The following is a 22,541-nucleotide window of genomic DNA, read 5'->3' on the forward strand; positions in this document are numbered from 1 at the left end:
GGACTTTTCCCAGATATGACGAATACGCCAAAAGGTAGATCGCATTCTGGTCCATATACATGTCAAATTTCAGCACAAGTGTTGGGCCAGTTTTCAAGACTCCCAAATCGCGGCTATAACCAGGAGCTTAACGAATTTTAGTCGCCATTATCATTCGTTCAATTGAACGTCATCAAATGATGACGTCAATATAGCACTCATTCCATACAAATCTGATCATTATAGGGTCATTTAATCTATAGCCTAGGTAGAAAGTAATTTATTATTTTTTATTTAAAAACAGTAAGTAGGATTTCTATATACGTATTCTCATATTTTGACCAAGGCAATTATTTTTTAGTTTTAAAGCGCAAAATAGACGGATTTCTACCTTGTAACCACCAGATACATTGTATATTCTAATTGGCATAGATAAAATTAAATCTATAGCCTAGTTACAAAGTAATATATTATTGTTCAAACGGTACCGCTTTTAAACTGAAAGTAGGATTTGTAGACATTTACGTCTATTTCTACAAACGCGATTATTTTTAAGTTTTAAAGCGCAAAAAAGACAGATTTCTACCTTGTAATCACCAGATATATTCTAAATGGCAAAGATAAAGATATGTTTCTTATTTATACTTAAATTTACTATGCCATGCAGTTAATTTTAAGGTGTGTGGCTCAAAGTCATTTAAAAAGATGAGCAAATATAATCATTTTTCTAAAAATAAATCATCCTCTGAAGCCCCCACTGAGATTCAAACTCAGACCTCTCTCCTCTGTGAAGGAAAGTATTCTATCTTGAAATACAAGGGCATGTAAGAGGAAAGTCAGCTATTTTAAATTTATCAACAAATAGATTTAAACAATATTTATATGGTATTAAAATATGCAAATATTAATGTAATATGACCAGAATTGGAGGTTCAAATCTTTGTAACTTTATTGTTCAAAGCAAAGAATTAAAGTTAAAATTGATGTACATGTAAGCATGTTGTTAATACTAAATTGAGTTTTTTTATGACTCCTTCGCTTCTGTATAGTATGAAATACATATCTCGTGTAACATAATTTCATGTAAACTCTGGACTTTAATGACGACAAGTTGGATGTATGGTTTCCTGTATTGTGTTTTAGGTCAGAATGGTTAACATTTTATACTTGACAAAGATTTGAACCTCCAATTCTGATCATCCGTCTCTTTCTCAAAATTTATTAAAAACCACACTATTTTTTTTAAAACTTGTGTATCAAATGCTAACCATTCTTACCTAAAACATGATTAAGGAAACCGAAATATTGACACAGCGAGTTATTTTATTCTTATGGAAGATTAAATTATGCATGACAAAAATACAATCGGAAATATTTTTTACAATCTCTTGATGCTTTAAAAATATTTTACTGTTAAATAAAATAACACGTCTGACTTGTCGTCATTAAAATCCAGAGTTTGAATGAAATTACGTTACACGAGATACGCATTTCATACCATATAAGAGCAAAGGAGATATTAAGAACTTAATTTAGTATAAGCGACACGCTTACCTAAATTTAAACTTTAATCCAATTCTTAAAACAATAAAGTTGCAAGATACAGTAACATGCACGCACTTCCATTTTGTGTGTTTTTTTTTCGTTCCATTTTGTCAAAATTTATTTACAACCACACTCATTCTTAATAACATTTGTATCAAATGCTTACCATAACAAAGCCGTAATCCTGTCGCTGTAAGTTATTTTATTCCTATGAAAATTTAAATTATGCATGACAAACACAAAATCCAAAATAATTTTGGAATATTTCTATGCTTTAAAAAATATTTAACTGCACGGCCGACTTGTAGTCATTAAACCCAGAGTTTAAATGAAAATACGCCACACGAGATATATACGTATTTCATATCAAGTCATGTGTGCTGAATTAATGTTACTCAGCTTTACATATTCTACCATTTATTAATTAAACAGAACCTTGTCAAGTTGACGATGCTTATAATTTGAGAAGTTAATGATTTATAATCATCGAGGGGGGTATTCCAGACGTAAAACATTGCATCATTACATGGAAAACAGCTGCACAACTGTATGCGAAAGGTAAAACAGTATATTCTATCGAGAACTAACTTGCAATTTGCATAGCAACGTCCGAAATGTGCAAACTCCGACATCTATTTCGATATTTATAAATTCAAGATATAACGTTAACTGAACTGTTATACAGAAATCAAACTATAAAACTTGTGTTTTGATAAAAAAAATAAGCAAAGCAAACCAAAAAAAATTACCCTTTTAACGGCAAAACGATTAATTTATCCAATATTCAACACATGTATTTCCATTCAAATTATGCCCTTGAACTTTAACGGTTGATTGTCGTTTCGTGCCAATACCAGTTCGTGCCACTAATATTTGTGTTGTTTATTTTTAAAGGTAAGTTTCGTGAGAAATAAATGTGTTTGAAAACTTTCTCGCATGGTAATGGTATATAAAATTCAACTCATCGGACAAATTCAAGAACACAATGACACTTATCAAGTTTTCTGAACAACCGTACACAGCGCAAAATGCGGGAGCCGCGTGATGTCTATTTCCATATCCACGGGTGTGTTTATGTCAAATGCTAGTGTTTTTCAATAGATCGTATACTTATCTAAAAAACGGCGAAGTAGCGTTCACTTTAATTATTTTGATGATGTTATTTTGTAAATACTTTCTCGCGTTCTTTTCGAACGTTCATTGGCAGCCATATTGAATGTTGGTTGTATACTTCCGAAATTATGTGTTTTAATGACTCTCAAAAATGTTTTTAGTGCAGAAATTGTATTTTTAAGTATCAATTTCTCGGATTTATTTTATATATTTTGTTAACTTATTTGCGTTTAAATTTGATTGTTTGTTGTTTACTTGCGAACTATTTTTCATGTGTACGCTAGTGGATATGTAATCAGGTTACCATATTTACATTAATGAAATTTAACTGTTGTTTGTTTTTGTTTGTTTTGTTAATATTTTCTAAACGGGTTCAGCTATGTATGTTAAACGCAATATGAATTTATTTATTAATTTGGGAATAAAATCGCAATATGTATTAATTAAAATCAAATTTGAAGTGTCTATCGCGTGAATTGTCTCCTTGGGTTGAATTGTGTTTGGGTTGCTATTAACGCTATTAACGCTTCCGGCGAGAACTCATTTTATAGCGATTGCGCAATAAAAAACACCACTTTTTCGTAATTTTATCAAAAACTGGACTTTTCCCAGATATGACGAATACGCCATCGTGTAGATCGAGTTCTGGTCCATATACATGTCAAATTTCAGCAAAAGTTACAGACCAGTTTTCAAGACTCCCAAATCGCTGCTATACGCTGGAGCTTAACGAATTTTAGCCCCCTTTATCATTCGTTCGATTGAACGTCATCAATGATGACGTCCAATACAGCACTCATTCCATATCAATATAAATTAAAATTAAAGTTAAGGAGAACGTGTCGAAAATGCGAAATAAGCCAGATATTTAATTCTGAAATTGAAAACGGCTGTACAGCCGAATTCGCCAGAATGTATACCATACATGTACGATGTGAATCTAAACTTAGTTTAACGGTTTATTTGAGTTCCTGCAACGATATCTATTCATACGACACACGAACACTAACTTCAATCCTAATACAAAGACGAATGCTTCGGTTATTGTAGGAAAATATGTACGTCACAATCAGCTCGGGCCGCTAATTTGTCTTTGCTGCATTTTATGAAATTCGGCTTTAATGTATAATTTTTCTTGCCTATTTTGTGTTATTTTAACATATTTTATCAGTATATTACAATTAAACACATATAAAAATCGTATATACCCGCTTAAAGTCATTATTTACATATGATAAACCTAAAATGACCGCTTAATATAAGCAGACAGTAGTAAGGCACATAGACCTGCACATTACGAGTCTCGTTTTGAATTACTCGATTCAAATAACATAAATACTCAAAATCCACGCATTTCACGCAAAATATTTCGTAAATAAAGTTAATCCATACAAAATTAGTGTTCTTTAAACATAGATTTAACGCGATACAAAATGCTCGTTTTTATTTTGTGTGCAACACTTTATTTCATGTTAATTCCCGGCCACAATATCCGAACTTTTACGACCGAACACGAGACTGGCTTCGGGAAGCGTCGTAAGAACGGCATACTAATAAGAACTACGTCGTGCCCGACGCCAAGCTCGCGTTCGTTCGAACGTATTCGGATATCGTAGCCAGAAATTTACATGAACTATACTTTGACAAAAAAAACACGAAAATACCTGTTTCAACAATTTTGTTCGGTGATTAATAGTTAACTCAGTACGATTTAGAGAGCACGTTATTAACCTTAATTGTTCGCAAGCGGAACAACTAACAATAAACAGGAATATGATTACTTTTCGTGAAATATGAAGAGTGCAGTTTATTGATTGTTTAGCACACATGATCACGAAGTGCTCAAAAAGAGCTTTGTAGTAAGTCTATGTCCGACGACGGTTATTGATCGTCGTGCGTCGTCAACATTAAGCTTTTATGGGAAAGGAGAGATCTTTATAAAAGAAGCACTATATTTTTAAGCAACTAAAAATGTTTAAAACAAAGTTTTTTATAGCCCCATTTACGGTGGCATAGAGATGACATTCACTCCACTTTTTTAAAATTGTACTCCTCTTTTTTCTATCTCGAGGCCACGACTTACTATCTCGTGGCCACGAGTAAGCTATGTCGTGGCGTCGAGTTATTAAGTCGAGGCCACGAGATTGAAAACAAAGAGGAGTGCAAAACTAAATAAAAGAGGAGTGCAATTTAAAAAAGAGCGGTGCAGTAAATAAAGGAAGGGTGCATTAAACAATAGAGGAAATACTTTTAGCTAACTCGTGGTCACGAGTTAGTCAGCCAATCAAATTCTGTGTAACATGTGCAAATATTCTGTACCTCTTTTGTCTTTATCTACTTAGCAACTCGAGGCTACGACAAAGCTTACTTTTGGCCTCGACTTAGTAACTCGAGGCCACGACATAATTAACTCGTGGCCACGAAATGGTAAGTAGTGGCCACGAGATAGCAAAAGAGGAGTGCAATTTAAAATAGAAGAGTGAATGTCACCTTTATGCCACAGTTCCTATTACTTTTGCTTTACTGTCTTCACTATATATAATATCGGAGCCACGCCAATCATAACCCTTGTGTCGGTTACCAAAACAGGAAGACGAGTGCAATTAATTCAAGAAATGGTCGAACGGTGTGTCATCGAAACTTCAAAGGCCATTTAAAACCTTAAGTTAACAACACTCAACCACAAATAAAATGTGATATTTTGTAAACGACGAGAAGTCGTTCAGAAATTTGTAATTATTTGGATAATTGCGATGGAACGACAGAAGATATTATTTCAGGTCGAAGTTAATCCCGATATCAAGACAATATACAAATCTTTATCGGCCTGATATCGGACCGATGTAAACTGTGTGCTGGAACAGCTAGTTCCGCCAGCCCTCGAGTCGGACGTTGCTCAAGCTGTTTTTGAAGCTCGAAAGACACGTCGGATATCAACGATGCATAAATTACAAAATGGATGGTCAAAAGAGGAACGGGTGCAGTTGCGGTGTCAGCAGTAAAGGACTGACGGGGCGTACCGAGATAAAATTGCATATTGAAGCATCGAGTATGGCAAGCGGTTCGACGCATAATCCCAAGAAACTAGGTTTCTCATGAGAACCTAGGTTCTCAGAATGAGAACCTAGGTTCTCGCTTGAAGATTGCACATGGCTTCAAGAACCCAAGTTTTCAAATGAGAACCTAGGTTTTCATGAGAACCTAGGTTCTCATTTGAAAACCTAGGTTTTCATGAGAACCTAGGTTCTCAGAATGAGAACCTAGGTTCTCATGAAAAACCTAGTTTCTTGGGATTATGCGTCGAACTGCTTGCCATATCCGAGGTTTTCATTTGGGAACCATAGGTTCTCTGAGAACCTAGGTTCTCTGAGAACCTAGGTTTTCAGAGAACCTAGGTTCTCATGAGAACCTAGGTTCTCATTATGAGAACCAAGGTTCTCATAGTTTTTCAGAGAACCTAGGTTTTCAGAATTACGCGTCGGACGGCGTAAACTTGCTCGTTTGGAATACGGGACACATATTATTCAGGGCGCAGGATCAATAGTGTTCACATATGATTACACACGGGCTGGACAGAATGAAAACACGCCGTTAAGAACTTTATTTTTGCAGATATCTCAAGTTATTGAAATATGTTTGCAAAGTCTTTAGCGCATAAGTTTTTCTTGCAGTGTTGCCGATATCTTACGATTGAATAATACATTATTACACATAATCAATAGAGATAAAACTTGTATTTTATACCATAATGATTGCTTCCTACATGTAGGTCACATACATACTTAAAATAGAAAACTGTACCGTACAGTCGTTTGAGGCCCGAACAAGGAAACTGAATATTTGAAACTCATTTAATGCTGTAACAATGTATTATGTAACGATTTATCTGAATTTTTAGTCTCAAAATAATATTTACAATTAAAGATGTATTTCATAAACAGTTCAATTTGTTATTAACGTGTTCAGACCAATGTCGACCGATTACTTTACTAATTTCATTCCTCAAGAACACCCATGCACGGAAACATGAACAAGAGGCGGTCACCGACGGCTAATGCCTGTTGTCACAAATATTCAACAGATAAGTTTCGTAGAATATTACTAAGCATTGTCTGAACATTGTTCAGAAAATGCTCTTGGGGAGAAACATTCAAGGTTTCACGCCTATTTCTATTCATTTTACACATATGCCGCCAGCGTGTACCAAGCAATGGGAGACAACTAGAGGTTAATTATGGCAAGCGGTTCGACGCATAATCCCAAGAAACTAGGTTTCTCACGAGAACCTAGGTTCTCATGAGAACCTAGGTTTATGAAATCCCAAGAAACCAGGTTTCTCACGAGAACCTAGGTTCTCATGAGAACCTAGGTTCTCATGAGAACCAAGGTTTATGAAATCCCAAGAAACCATGTTTCTCATGAGAACCTAGGTTCTCATGAGAACCTAGGTTCTCATAAGAACCTAGGTTTTCATGAGAACCTAGGTTCTCATATGAAAACCTTGGTTTACGCTTGAGAACCTAGGTTCTCATGAGAAACTAGGCTTTTCATGAGAACCTAGGTTCTCATAGACACATAGAACTTAGTTTCTCATGAGAACCTAGGTTCTCATGAAAACCTAGGTTCTCATTCTGAGAACTTAAGTTCTCGTTTGGTATCCTAGGTTTTCTCAAGAACCTAGGTTCTCATTTGAAAACCTAGGTTCTCATGAGAACCTAGGTTCTCATGAGAAACCTAGTTTCTTGGGATTATGCGTCGAACCGCTTGCCATAATCGAGGGAGTAACTTTCTTAAGATAATGAAATGTATCCTAACGGCAATATTAGGTACGCTAAACGTGCTGAGTAAACCTTTCATAGGATCGGGTCTACAGCCGTTGACAGATGGGCTGTAATGGCGGCGCGGCGCGCTACGATCAGATAAAGAAAAAAAACATCAGAAGAAGGAGCACTCCGTCGACTGATTATCTTTGCCTTCATTTCATTTCGTTGGCAAGACGATATGGCATTTACATTGTTTCTCCGTGCAGATGAAAATCTAATTGGCCAACGTTTACTGGTTTATTTGGATTAATTGACATAGAGTATATTTACTTTTAAGTACCCATGAGATAACCTGAGTACCAATAACGTCAGACATCTATAAAACAGTAAGCCTACCTCTTAACTTTATTTTCATTATCAGTATTTTCTTGTCATGAGCTCAACCCATTGAAATTGTTTTGGCCTAATTGTATTCAACACCGAATGGAGATGTAGCCAGTGTTAAAGTCCATGAACTTTACAAATCAACGCATCACATGTATCAGATACAGATAGTAAGAAGTAAAGTCAGCTGTGTAGATATTAGCGTATTCTTGTCGCAGTCTAATTGAAATAATGGCTGATCAGAGACAAAAGGTAAGATGGTATTTCATATTATCTTACATCGTTATGTATTGATATATGAGGGAAATTTTTGCATGTTTAGTCGGTACGGCGAAAACGTTATGTTCACTTGATTGTTTTGACTCTTAGTTTCTCAGCCTAGGGGCAGCAAGCCAACAGTAATACTATGAATTCGGGAACGTGTGTTTGAATAATTCCACATACTGTGTACTTAAATATTGGCGGTATTTGTGTTTTGAAAAGTAGTATTAAACATCTATACAATTTCTAGCAATGTTCTTTTACATGTAAAAATGAATGTTAATGCTGTTCTTTATTCATATATAACTATCGGAAAGCGTCACTATTTTGAATATATTGATGTCTCTTTAAAATGGGTGTATTCGTACACATTGCTTGATCTTACTGGTGTACAGCAGAATCTTTTTGTCTCATTAAGGACCTTTTCACAGATTTCATGTATTAAAGTTTGACATTAAATGCTTTATATTAAAGCGGGTATATACGATTTTGTCAAATATTTATGAATTTATATAAAATGTGTAAAAAACTTATTATATATATATTTCAATATAAATTAAAATAAAAGTTAAGAAGAACATGTGTCGAAAAATGTGAAATAAGCCAGATATTCAATTCTGAAATTGAAAACGGCTGTACAGCCAAATTCGCCAGCATGTATACCATACATGTACGATGTGAATCTAAACTTAGTTTAACGGTTTATTTGAATTCCTGCAACGATATCTATTCATACGACACACGAACACTAACTCCGATCCTAATACAAAGACGAATGTTTCGGTTATTGTAGGAAGATATGTACGTCACAATCGGCTCGGGACGCTAATTTGTCTTTGCTGCATTTTATGAAATTCGGCTTTAATGTATAATTTTTCTTGCCTATTTTGTGTTATTGTAACATATTTTATCAATATATTACAATTAAACACATATAAAAATCGTATATACCCGCTTTAATCAATGTAAACATTAGATATAAAAAACTCCAGTAAAGCACAGGAATACAATTAAGAAAGAAATAAGTAACTCCCATCTGGGCTCGAACCACTGACCCCTGGAGTATAAGTCTTACGCTTAGACCACTCGACCATCCGTGTTATACAATTAATGATGTATTTTATACTTTATTTAAGCAATCCTCGTACTGTCATAAAATATAACGACAACAACAGAACATTCCGAATTATTCAATCGTTTCGCGTTGCAACGCTTTATAATTTTAAGGTTTTGAAATCGTCAAAAGATTCATAAAATGCATATTTTAGAGTATGGTAAATATTCAGTTTTACTGTTTCCTCATAAATATCATGCCTTCAACGAAAATTTGCGAATCTGAAACAAAACTTTTATAATTATGTGAATTTACCAAAACGTGAAAAGATCCCTTTAACCAACGAAACTATACTTTTGGGTTTATTTTATTTTTCAGTCATCATTATTTATTTGTTAAGGCCTACATGTCATGCACAAATTTAAATATTCTTTGAATTCGATTTTCATTTGACTTAATCACTGTAAATAACAATAATTTCAGTTTGTATATGTAGTAACCTTGTGACACCAGTAACGAAAAAGACATCATGCTTGCATTCATTATTGGTAATGCGCCTTTGAATAAATTAATGATTACAAAAACCCACAGCCAAACATACTCGGCGTAAACTTTAACCTTGGTCAAAGTCGACTTGGTAGGTTTAGCGTGAGATAAAACGACATGATTATTCACTTGTATTGAATCATTTTTGTTGAGAGACCTGCACTGTTATCCAATTGATATAATTTGAAGGGAAACTATACTATTATCCAATTTAAGGTCAATGCAGTGAGAAAACCAGTATAAATTGACACAGGTCCAAAATCGCAGAAATTGCTGTAAATTGCAGATAGTTTTTATATAGCCGACAAAACAATAAATATCATCGATCCTTTGTGCTAAAACATTAGCCACACAAGTTATATTAAATTATGTATTGATCTATATGAAGCTATAGCAATTGCAGTCTAGAATGAACAATTTATCAATATTGAATTATTGTTATAACAGTTTTAAACAAATGATTCGACTTTATGGGGAATAAATCGAGTCCGGTGTGTTAAGAAGATACATAATATTCGATTGGTGTCATGAATAACTCATGAACAACTTTGTGTTAAATACAAGAAAGCATGAAGTCGGTATTTAACAATCTATCAGTAATAGAAACAGGATGCAATCAACATCAACGGGGATTCTGTGTTCAAATCTTATTTTTGTTATAATAATATAATGATGATATGATATTTACAATATAATAATAGAAAATATCAACTTTATTCTAGTATGTTCTATTGTTTTAGTGTAAGTATCATAGCGTTGTCGTTATTTAATGTAAGGTCAAAATATATACAAACTAACCATCCCAAAGATGAGTTCAACAATAAATTCAATTATTATAATACTAATACTCATGATGCAAAATATAAAACGCATGTCCAGTTTCAAAAAAAAAGACAAATTGGTGTACGTATATAGTTATAAACTTTATAGATGACTTTTAAAAGAGTTGTAACATATTAACACAATCTGCTGTAAGACCGCATCGCTGTTAAAATACATCATACATATTCTTGGCTTAATTTGCATCTTTAGTTGGATGTTGTTGTTGTTTTTTGCCATAAGATTATAAAAATCAGTTTAACTGCTCTTGCGTAAGTATTTTCTATGAATATATTACATTCGATTATTTTTGTACAACGGACATATGATGAAAAGAGGAACTCGTCTTCGACTAAGTGTTTCGCAAAACACACACGTATTTAAGTTAATAACCTGATATATACCAGTTCAATGCAAGAGCTCTTAAATAACGATAAACAACTCATATGTTTGAGTTTGTCGATTTTAGTCATACAATTTTACAGTTCAAATGAACTATTTTACTTTATTTATTTAAACAGCTTTTATAGTCATGCCAATAATAAGTGTATGCCAAATACTTGTATAAGAAATAAAAAACATAAAACTTCATCATATTACGATTTGTATCTTTCAAACATCGCACGCATGCATTTATTTGTAAACAATAAAGGCCCCAACTATAAGATTTATACAATTATAGCTAATGCAGTTTATATTCAAAGTATGTTAAATTTGTCAACATCAAAGGTTAGCTGATATCATCCGCAAACACTGGATAAGATACTCAATGTGTTCTGTAATCAAACTATTGTACCTACAGGCTGTCTCATCTGCATGTGAAGTAGGCCTGCTGTACGTCGCTAATGATTGCGTAGTTGTTTTATGTTACCTATTTTCTTCACAAATATGTTTCATAGTAAGGGCGACATATAAAATGTAATATATCTAAACTACTCTGGTATCACATGATATCGAAATATATTGTTGATTAAAATCCTCAAGCTACATACCATAGTTGTTTGTGTCCGTAAACCAAATGCATCAAGATTGAAATCCTTAAATCATCATTATCATCATCATCAGCATCACCATCGGCAGCAGCAACACCAGCAGCGGCAGAAGCAGCAGCAAAAGCAAAGCGGCAGCAGCCTAAGCAGCAGCATCTTCGTCTGCTACGACAACGTCACGTGAACTTTCTCGTTTTACGTAATAGACAGTATTACGTAAATTGATATAACATTATTTGTACCGTTGAGTTGTCGACACCATCACAATCGAGAATTGTAAAAATCACTTAATGTGGATTTGCATCCCTGAGACAGAAGACAGCTTTAATGACGTCGACATTCACTTTGGGCAGTCTAGTTACATCATTTTCCACAAACAATTAAAAAAATATGGACCACAGACTTGAACGATGTAATGCATTGTTATAAAACTTGTTGTTGAAACAATGTCGTTAGAAGATGTGAAGGCTATGAAAATTATGGAAGAAACATTTGTGCACAAAGACGGACATTACGTGATGCGATATCCATGGTGAGATGATGAAGTGTCCATGGCAAACAATATTGCGCTGAAACATATTCGTTAACAACAACTAATGAAACTCTCGCGGGAGCCTATGCTTCGCGAACAGTATATACCGCTACGGTAACATGAAGCGATAACCTCGAAAAGGGATACGCGAAATAAATACCGCATGGAGAGACAACATATCGTACATGGTACTTGCCGCACAATCCGCTCGCCAATGACAACAGTAAATTGATTGAAGGGCCTGACATAATGAACAGTCTTGTCGGCGTGATGATACGCTTCCGACAAGAGAATGATGCAATAATGGCATATCTAGAAGCTATGTTTCACCAGGTGCGTGTATGTGACACAGACTGTGATGCTTTTCTCTTTCTCTGGTGGCTTGGTGGTGACATGTCAAAATCTCTAAAGACATACAGCATGAGCGTTCACCTGACAGAGCCTATGCAGAGCGAAGATCGGTTGGGATGATTTGTAACATAGTCTTTGGAACTCAAAAAACGTAGACAAGCCCATTTTAGTTTTCGTTGCGATTTATTTTTGTTTATTAATCTTTAACACAAAATCTTTTCAATGTTCGTAATGTACAAGATCTGTACAATATCAAAGTTACAAAGGGCAATTGCATGGCTAGTAAGGTTCAAGAAATATTGCAGAACACGCTACCTCAACCACAACGCAGAAGTACCCACGTCCAACTTAAACGTAATAGATGTCCGTAATGCCACACGGGCAATACTACAGTATGTGCAGAGGACACATTTCCCAGAGGAACTCACAGCTAAGAAAATCGGCAATCCAGTTAAAACCGACACTCAGTTTGCCACGTTGAATTAAGTGCTGCATAACGGGTACATCCGGTAATTGCCAGACAACAGTAGGCAAATGCTGACAATAACCACATTGCCCTCCCTAGTATGCAGTACGTTACTAGACTCATCATTTAGAATCATCACAAGCTTAATGGTCACGTCATTGTTCAGCAAGTTCTCGTCTCTTTAATGGGAACGATTTTGGATTTTACGCCGGCCAAGTACAAAAAAAATGTGTACTTAAGGAGTGCTCTCTCAAACGCAAGACAGTCCACTGCTAACCCCAAAGATGGGCTTGCTACCTACGGAACATAAGACTACAGAAAATCCACCATTCATTACTCAAGTAGTTGACTTCTTTGGACCGCGGAATTACTCCAAAGCATGGCCGCTCACACTTTAGGAGATGCAGATGCTTATTCACGTGGCTTACTACTTGCGCAGTTCACGTTAAAGTTGCTCATAGTCTAACAACTAACTCGGCAGCTTTTAAACGGTTTACAAGCCGACGTTGGATCCCGAAGAAGGTACATGCATTTAGTGAAAACAGAACGAATATTGTTAGCGGCGACAGTGAACTATGTGGGGCTATTACTGAGTGGACCTGAGTCGACCATCACTGAATAAATGTTACAACATAACATTGAATGGCAGTTCAACCCTCCTTATGCTAGTCATAGGGCGCAGTGTCTGGGAGCGGCTTATACGGGTAACTCGTAGCATGCTCGTGGCTACAGCTCAGGAGCAACTACTTACAGATGAATAGCTTCATGTTTCTGCTCATGAAATCGAATGCTTGTCTTCCGAGAGGGCTATTCAAGAAGGAAGATTCTTACTCAGTACGTTGGTGGAAACATCTTAATTACATGGCAGATGTATTTTGGCTACACTGTACATGGGAATACTTACCACTACTGCAAATAAGACAAAAATTGCAGAGAGACCAGGAAATAGATGAAGTGCTTGTGGCTGAAGACAACATACGAAAGGGACAGTGGCGTTTGGGACGAGTTGTCAATGTCATTCCTGGGAGGGATGGGCACGTGCTTACCTGTGTAGTTCGGACTCGGGCTTCGCAATCAATGAAATCAATCTTTAAACTGTGCTTGTTAGAGACAGCGATCAAAGGCTCCATAGAATTGTACAATCCTGAACTAGGGTTTTTAGATATATGTATGTATTTTTTGGATGACTCATACCATAATGTGGTTATTGATACCGTGATTAAATGATATTTATAAAAGGTTATGTATTTCATGTAGCTTATGTAAATTATACAACAATTTTCACATTGGCACATCAATTGTATAACTTTTGTTCAAGTCACTTTAAAATTTATTTAACCGTTATATACAATTGTTGTATTAAATACAAGTTTATTTGTATCATCTTATATAGAATGTCGGTTGTTCATACACTTCACAATCGGTAATTTTAAGTTAATGGAAAAATATTGAGTTGTTAGAATAATAATTATAATAATTATTTTACATTCCTTAATATTCGTACTTTAATTTGAATTAATTTGTGTTATTTAGAGAATTGTATTCGTCAAAGTCTTCGGCATCGTCTACGTCTACGCTTCGTATGCGTTGTATGTCTGAAAAATAAACTGTAGAAAAGACGCATGAAGTGATTTATTTACAATCATCATCATCATCATCATCGTCGTCGTCGTCATCATCATCATCATCAGCAGCAGCATCATCATCATCATCATCACCACCATCATTATCATCGACATAATAATCATCATAATCATCATCAGTAGTATTATGCCAGTCAGCTGCAAATACAAGATTGAATATTAAACTGCGAATTATGGCAACGTTTGTTTAACGTAATTTAAATGGGCATGTGACGAAGAAATAATACGTGATACATCGATTGTTATTGGAATTTTCCGTAACGATTTGATACAGTTTATGTAAATCGGTTGAAGAACAAAATGTTGTTCAATTAAATTGGCATCTAAAATCAGAGTTACATCAAATCGCCGATGTGAGGTTGTGTATAGCGGCAGTAAGATAAATACGTTTCAAATCATTGTCGTATTTAGGTTATGATTAATATTAAAACATGCTAATTGAGATTTATTCGGGTTGTCATGTAAATAAGACGTTTGAGACGCAAATCAGTGGTGATGTTTATATAAAGCTCACTTTACTCGACTCATATTCAAAAAAAAATATAACATTAAAGAGCCAAATACTGTTAGCCATACCACACTGCAAGTACCTTTTGTACCTTGTATTTAACGTTACAGTTTTCATATTACTTCTAAACCACATGTTGTAAACTTATTTTTACTGTTAACACATATATTTCCTTGCACTTTTATTTCCATGTTTAGAGTTCCTGTTATTTTTTTCAAAACCAACTTACCAGTCAGGAGTGCGTTCTTCCTTACAACTTACGCAAGTGGATAATGAAATATACACAACGATGAAACTAAAAAAAAAGGAGAAATTAGTGTTCTTTTCAACTTCCTTAATAACAGCAAATCTACAATAAACATAAAATGATTAAAACGTTAGATGTTAAGAATTTATCACAGACTAAACCCGTGTCTTTAACAATCGCAATCAAATGTACAGATATTTAAAACATGAAAGCGAAAACTCAAAATTATGAGGTTGTGCACATTCCTAATTAAATGAATATGGTTGTACTTATCTCTATCTCATTGTTATTATTATCAACACCGTTGATAAATTGTATGTTTTCCTTGTTTAAGAACTCCAAAAGATCGATTAAATTAAAACAAAATTAGAATGATATCGCGTTGCACCATTAACGCGTGCAAAAACCAAACATACAACACGCAACAAAACATCAATTCGTAACATATGAATGATTTTATCTTGAGCTGGCACATAATATAATTAAATGATCATGTGAAAATTTTAAATACAAATCTTAATTCATAATTGAGATATTCCAGTATTGCATTAGAAAAGTCTACAAGTGTATGTTACAAACATAAAGGTATACAAGTATATTACAAGGGAGTTTTGTCGTTGTAAATACAGTTATGGCATAGGCACATTCTGCGATCAATTTTCATCATTTTATACTAGAAAAGAAACAAATATATGTTAATCCTTTTTCCACTGAAGCATTATCTTTCACATTTTCTAAGCTTCAAAATGAACTATCTTGCGAGTAACTTTCTGATTAGATATTTACTAAATAATAATAATAAATGTTTCTTGCCTGTGAAAGAGTGTAAAGTAGATATAGACTTATTTTTATATGACCAACAATGCACATGTCTTTTCTATTTCCTTCCGAAGATTATGTCGAAGTTTTTTTTTGCAGATGAAATTAGGTAACTTTATTGCTACTCGGTTTTAGAATATAGCATTGTTCTTTTTTGATACGTGCTGAAATTGCGAAATAATTAAAGTCACCTAACCTGTAAACAACCCTCATACTAAATGGATTACTTATAGAAATTAATACGTTAAACTTTGATGTTAACATCCTGTCAACATTATTGTCTTTTATTTGATAGTATAACAATGTAAACGACCTGTAAGCCACACGTTAAGTTTTGTTTGTTGTCGTTTGGTTTATAATATGTCATGTATAGTATATATAGTATTTGTCAAGTTTTTTTTTAAATTAGATTGCTTTCACAAGCGTTGTTAAAACATGTTAAAGAAACTAATTTTACTTCAAATAGTTTAACAAACACACAAGCATACTTCACTAACCTTCAAACATCGACCCACTCCCTGAATGTTTTACTTTTTCAGTATTTGTTTTTATAATACATGCACACAACGCGCGCAGCAACACACGCACAAACACATGAATACACACACATATACAGTCTTGATAACTTACATAAATCAATTTTTATCCTTGCCTCTGGTTCTTTATATAATATGAAAACCAATTATCTATGTCTTGTGATAGAAAGCAACTGGACAGGCACACAAAGAATAATCATGTACTCCACTTGTATATGGGTATTAATATTTTTACTTTAAATGTAAAAGGGCTAAACAATAAAGACAAACGCGTTAAAATCTTCAAATGGTTAGATGAGAAAAAATAATAGTATATTCCTATTACAAGAAAGCCACTTGACACATACTTTAGCACAAACATTAAAAGCTGAATGGGACGGAGACATCTATCTCAGTGGACAACATACAAATAAACAAGGCATTGCCTATCTGATAAAAATTATATAGGGATCACAGTCGATAACTTTAACGAAATAATAATTAGCAGACAAGCAAGTATAGATATCAAAATACACGAAATACAATTAACATTAATCAACGTTTACGGCCCTAACATAGATGATTCCACATTTTACGAAACATTATGAATAACATAATTGAAAACTACAATATTATTGACATCTAGCGTACAGTAAAACCAAACGAAAGCAAATTCACCTGGCACTCAAACACAAAGCCAACACTATTTTGTAGATTAGACTATTTTTTTAATATCTTAGTCACTTTGCAACATTATTGACACTTGTAGCATAAAACCTGGATTTATGACTGACCACTCTCTAGTTGAACTTAAACTGCACAAAATACAACCTGAAAGAGGCCCAGGATACTTTAAACTTAATAACAGCATCTTATTAGATACACAATATCAAACGCAATAAAACAAGAAATATTCAATACAGTTCAAAATAATAAGGATGCGAACCCAATTACCTTATTGGAAGTAATCAAAGAAAATATACGTAACACAACAATTAGATACACATCATTTAAAAAAAAAGAAACATACAAACTTGAAACTGAAACCATCAAAATCATCGAAACATTTGAAAAACAATTACATGAAACAAACACAAACGATACCAAAGCCATTGAAAATGAAATAACAGCAAAATAACAAGTATTAGAAGGAATTTATCATACACATCTCAATGGAATAATACTACGAGCACGTGTACAACATGTCGAACACAACGGAAAAAACAAAAATACTTCGCAAACATCGAAAAACGTAGAAGTGAACAAAAAAACTGTACACAAAATAGTAGTAAATGGCGAAGATATAACAAACAGAACTCAAATACTAGAAAAACTACGTTTATTTTTCGAAACCCTCTATAAACGAAAACATGTTGAAAATAACACCCTTTTTAAAAATACACATCATGCTTTAAATCAAGAGGAAAAACTACTGTGCGACGGATTACTTGCTGCATATGAATGTGGATTAACACTAAAAGAAATGCAAAATAACAAAAGTCCAGGATCTGATGGCATCACAATCGAATTTTATAAAATATTCTGGAATTATATTAAAACACATTTAATTAATTCACTTAACTATTCATTTAACAACGAAAACTTAACTACGCTGCATAAACAATGTATAATATCACTCATTCCAAAACCTGTTAAAAAAAACTTAAAATCCTTGTCAAACTGGCGCCCGATAAGTTAACTGTACGATGATTATAAAAAAGCAACAAAAAGTATAGCAAATAGAATTAAAAAAATATTACCATCAATCATTTCAAGATCTCAATCTGATTTCATTAAAGGACGTTACATTGGTGAAAACGTTCGTCTTATACAAGAATGCATTAACTATTTCAACAATTCAAAAAATACTGGTCTAATATTCTTTGCAAACTTTGAAAATGCATTCGATTCACTTGAGCATTCGTTTATGTTCTCTTGCTTAGAAAATATGATTTTCGGTGAAAGTCTAATTAAATGGGTTAAACTATTTTATACCGTTTTTAACAGTATAATAATTAACAATGGCTTTTTCTCAAATAGTTTTAACATCGAACGAGGGGTAAGACAAGGATGTCTACTTTCATCCTCTCTATTTATTATATGCATCGAGTATCTTTCACACTATATTCAATCAAATAAACAAATAAAGAGAATATCGCTAGAACCTGACGTAGAAATTAAACAGTCCCTTTTTGCTGACGATGCAACTGATTTTTTTAATGACAATAGTGACTCATTCAATAATCTTATAGAATCGCTAACCCTTTTAGGAATTACATCGGGTCTTAAACTAAACAAAAGTACATGCACTGTGCTACGAGTAGGTAAGTTTAAACTAAGTAATATTCATCTTAAAAAAGAAATACAATTCAACTGGACATCAGATGCAGCAACAACGTTAGGCATAACATTTACAAACAATGAAAATAAAACAACTCTAAAAAACATATAACCTAAATTACAAAAAATTAAAAATTGTTTAGATCATGGCAACATCGTAAACTTACACTAATTTGAAAAAACACCGTGTTGAAAACGTTTGCGTTTGAATTAATTTATACACTAATAGTTCTCTCAAACCCACCAAATGATTGTATTGACGATATAAAATCAGACATTTTTAATTTCATATGGGACGGTAAACCTGATAAAATTAAGCGAACTCAATTAATTTGATCAGTAGAATATGGAGGTATCTTACTAACGGATATAGATAAATTCCTGAATGCAATTGAATGCAGATGGGTTAAAAGATATTTAGATAATACCAAAACGCGAAAAAGGAAATTATTCTACCAGAAAATTCTTAAAACATATGGTGACTTCTTACTTTTTGAATGTAATATCGACAATAATATCTTAGATGAAATCTCAACCAAAACATATTTCTATCGAATGTACTATCCGCATGGTGTAAAGTTACTCATAATTTAGAAACCAAAATAAACAGTAAAATCATTTTCTGGAACAATAAAGACATAACTGCTAATAATAAAACGTTTTTCTATAAACATTGGTTCGAACGAAACATAATATATGTAGATCAATTTTACGAATACGGAATAAACGACTTCTATTCTTTTGATAACGTATGCAATATATTCGGAATACCTACAAGTAATTTCCCGATGCACTACACATTGATCAAAAGTATACCCATACATATTAAAGCTGTTACCAATACAAATAACACACCATGAACTCAAAAAAAACATTCGTAGAAAACATAATTGCAAAACAAAACAAAACGAACAAAATATTTGGCACACTTCAAATTACCCATACATATTAAAGCTGTTACCAATACAAATAACCCACCATGAACTCAAAAAAAAAACATTCGTAGATAACATAATTGCAAAACAAAACAAAACGAGCAAATATTTTACACACTTCAAATTAAAAACCCTGCAGAAATATATAAAGCAAAAACTAAATGACAACACCTTCTTGGAGAAAAAAAAATTAATTGGAAACAAATATTTGTCATGCCATATAAATCAACTAATGATAGCACACTGAGATATTTTCCAATATAAATACATCCAGAGAATCATAGCTACAAATAAATATATTTTTACGTGCATTCTTTCCAACACAAATCTATGTGATATGTGTAGTGAACATATTGAAACAATAGAACACCTTTTCTGGGAGTGTAAACATATTCAATCTCTATGGAATCAATTGACAACATTTTTAGAGAAACAACATTTAAATGTTAAACTATCTCTCTTAAACATCAGTTTAGGGGAAATTTCCTTCAAAATACAAGAGGCTAATAACGCTGTGAATTTCATAATTATATTAATGAAATAATTTATCTTCAGCATGAATGAGCTGTTTTATCAAGTATTTAAAACTGAAGATTCCAATTGAAAAAGAAATATTTAAACAAAAATGGAAACACATTAAATTTTCATAAACAAGTCCGGTATGCTTTCTACCCATTTTATGCAACCCATCCTTATTCATAACTATTATGTTGTTGTTGTTTTTTTAACACCTATCAAAAACAACCAAAGAAAAAAATACATATTAACCTTTTTTTAATCAAAAGGAAACCACAAGGTCAAAACAGTATATATTAGCATATCTTGTATAACATGTTTGAACATTATTGCTGCTACATGGTATCACTTTGTTTTATGATCATATACATGTATACATTGCATGTCCGATATTGAATAAAAAAAAATCTGATTAGCTCAGTCTTACAGTGACTTGTCTATGGAATGTCCTCGTGTTGTGTTCGTTTTTCTTATAGTTTGAAAAAAATAATATTTTTTTACTAGAGGTCCTTATTGTATCAAACGAAACACTTGTTTATAAAACATATAAAACATATTTTCCGATACTTGTTGGTCTTATAACGTATATGTTAATACGTTTAAAGTGGGCAATCGGTCACTTGCCTTAAATAAAGGACCAACTAATTGTTTTTAATGAAAATTCAATACTGCTCCAGCAGCTGGAGTTTCACTTCTTTATATTGTCTGTGCAGGTCTGATTCAATATTAACGTTAAACTCAGTTAATTTAACTAGTGTATTGCGAGACAACTTTAACCTTGCACTCTTGAACTAAATTATCATCAATTGAACTTGTGACTTGCTTCGTTGATTTGCATTCGGTTTTGCTCATGCACGTGATGCACGAGTGTCAAGAGGCCTAAGCAGTATATTGTGTAAGGAACGCTTTAAAATGCTACCAATACATAAACAAATATATTCATCTGTGCAATATTTTATTATTTTAATACGTAAAATTCCGTGTCATTTTAATAGTGGCGAGCTGTGCGAAAATTGGTAAATAACCATAGTATGTTTATCGAATCACATTCTAGGTCGCCATTTTGGTATTAACAACTGGTGAACATAACATATATAGACTTGGCCTGCAACACAAAATCTTTTGTCAAAGTATTGTTATACAGCCCAACATGTTTAAAGCGGCAAGTAAAGGACAGTCGTCGTGTTAGGAAGATGGTCGTTTTCACCTGGGGCCACTTTTTATACGTGTTGTCAGATGCTTTCATCATTCTCATTCAAAGACACGACACCAAAACTTATAAAATTTGTTTTTTTATACAAACATAACATACACAGCATTTTCATTCAAACAGCATCACAATATAAGTACCATTTATCTGAAAGAATTAAATAAATTTATGATATATATGTTTCTAACTGCATATATTATCCTAAATCAAAACAATCTTTCCTATATTGCATCACGCTAAATGAAACGTTAAACCCCATACACTCATTCTCACTCACAACAAACTCAGTGGACCTGTAATTTCAAAATCCGAATGCATGTGAAACTGGCGTGTAAGCTGGAAAGTAAATTATAGGAAGTATCCGTAAAATGTAAATGAAACTAGATTTCGAATGGATATAAAAATATGTTTTACAACCATAAGCTTGTAAGAACTTAGAGGGCTTTCAATTAGCGATAATTAATTAAAGACTTATCATATCAAAGGCAGTTGCCGAATTCAGATTCTTTCCCCGCACAATATGCCCAAAACGACGATGCAACGTCAGAGGTAAAAAATAACAATGCAGATTAATTCCAGTGTTAACCTTTTACGTCAGAGGTAAAAAATAATAACGCAGATTAATTCGAGTGTAAACCTTTCACGTTAGAGGTAAAAAAATAACAACGCAGAATTATTCGAGTGTTAACATTTCACCCTCGAAATGACTGCCTCGTGACCGCAAAACAAATATGACAAATTGCTTTCGAAGTGAAATATATTTGCCGCTTACTGATCGTCTGAGGTTCCATGTCCTGTATTTGAAATCTAATTCATTTTAGTTCCATGCGTCTATTGTCCGTAAGCAGTTACAACCTGGGGCGGCCTCAGCGATTTACCAATCACAACGCGAGTTGGCAATCTCTTTGGAACTTTCTTATCTGCACCTGGCAGATCATCCGGATGTCGCCAGAGAGGTTTCTGATGTTTTCGTTTACTATGTTCCTCTTATTACTTTAAAATTGTA

The 22,541-nt window shown here is 33.5% G+C and overlaps 1 protein-coding gene across 2 annotated transcripts in view; it reads left to right on the plus strand.

Moving 5' to 3' along the window:
- The first annotated feature begins 7,900 nt into the window (after positions 1 to 7,900).
- Positions 7,901 to 22,541, plus strand: part of LOC127841787 (uncharacterized) — a 32,408-nt gene continuing 17,767 nt past the window's right edge. For both annotated transcript variants that reach the window (XM_052370862.1, XM_052370863.1), the window contains exons 1-2: positions 7,901 to 8,036; positions 22,357 to 22,491. In XM_052370862.1, the coding sequence (XP_052226822.1) occupies positions 8,016 to 8,036; positions 22,357 to 22,491 (156 nt within the window). In that variant the 5' untranslated portion in view covers positions 7,901 to 8,015. The remainder of the gene's footprint in view (positions 8,037 to 22,356; positions 22,492 to 22,541) is intronic.

The sequence above is a fragment of the Dreissena polymorpha genome, chromosome 8 (genome assembly GCF_020536995.1).
Source record: "Dreissena polymorpha isolate Duluth1 chromosome 8, UMN_Dpol_1.0, whole genome shotgun sequence".
Taxonomy (NCBI): domain Eukaryota; kingdom Metazoa; phylum Mollusca; class Bivalvia; order Myida; family Dreissenidae; genus Dreissena; species Dreissena polymorpha.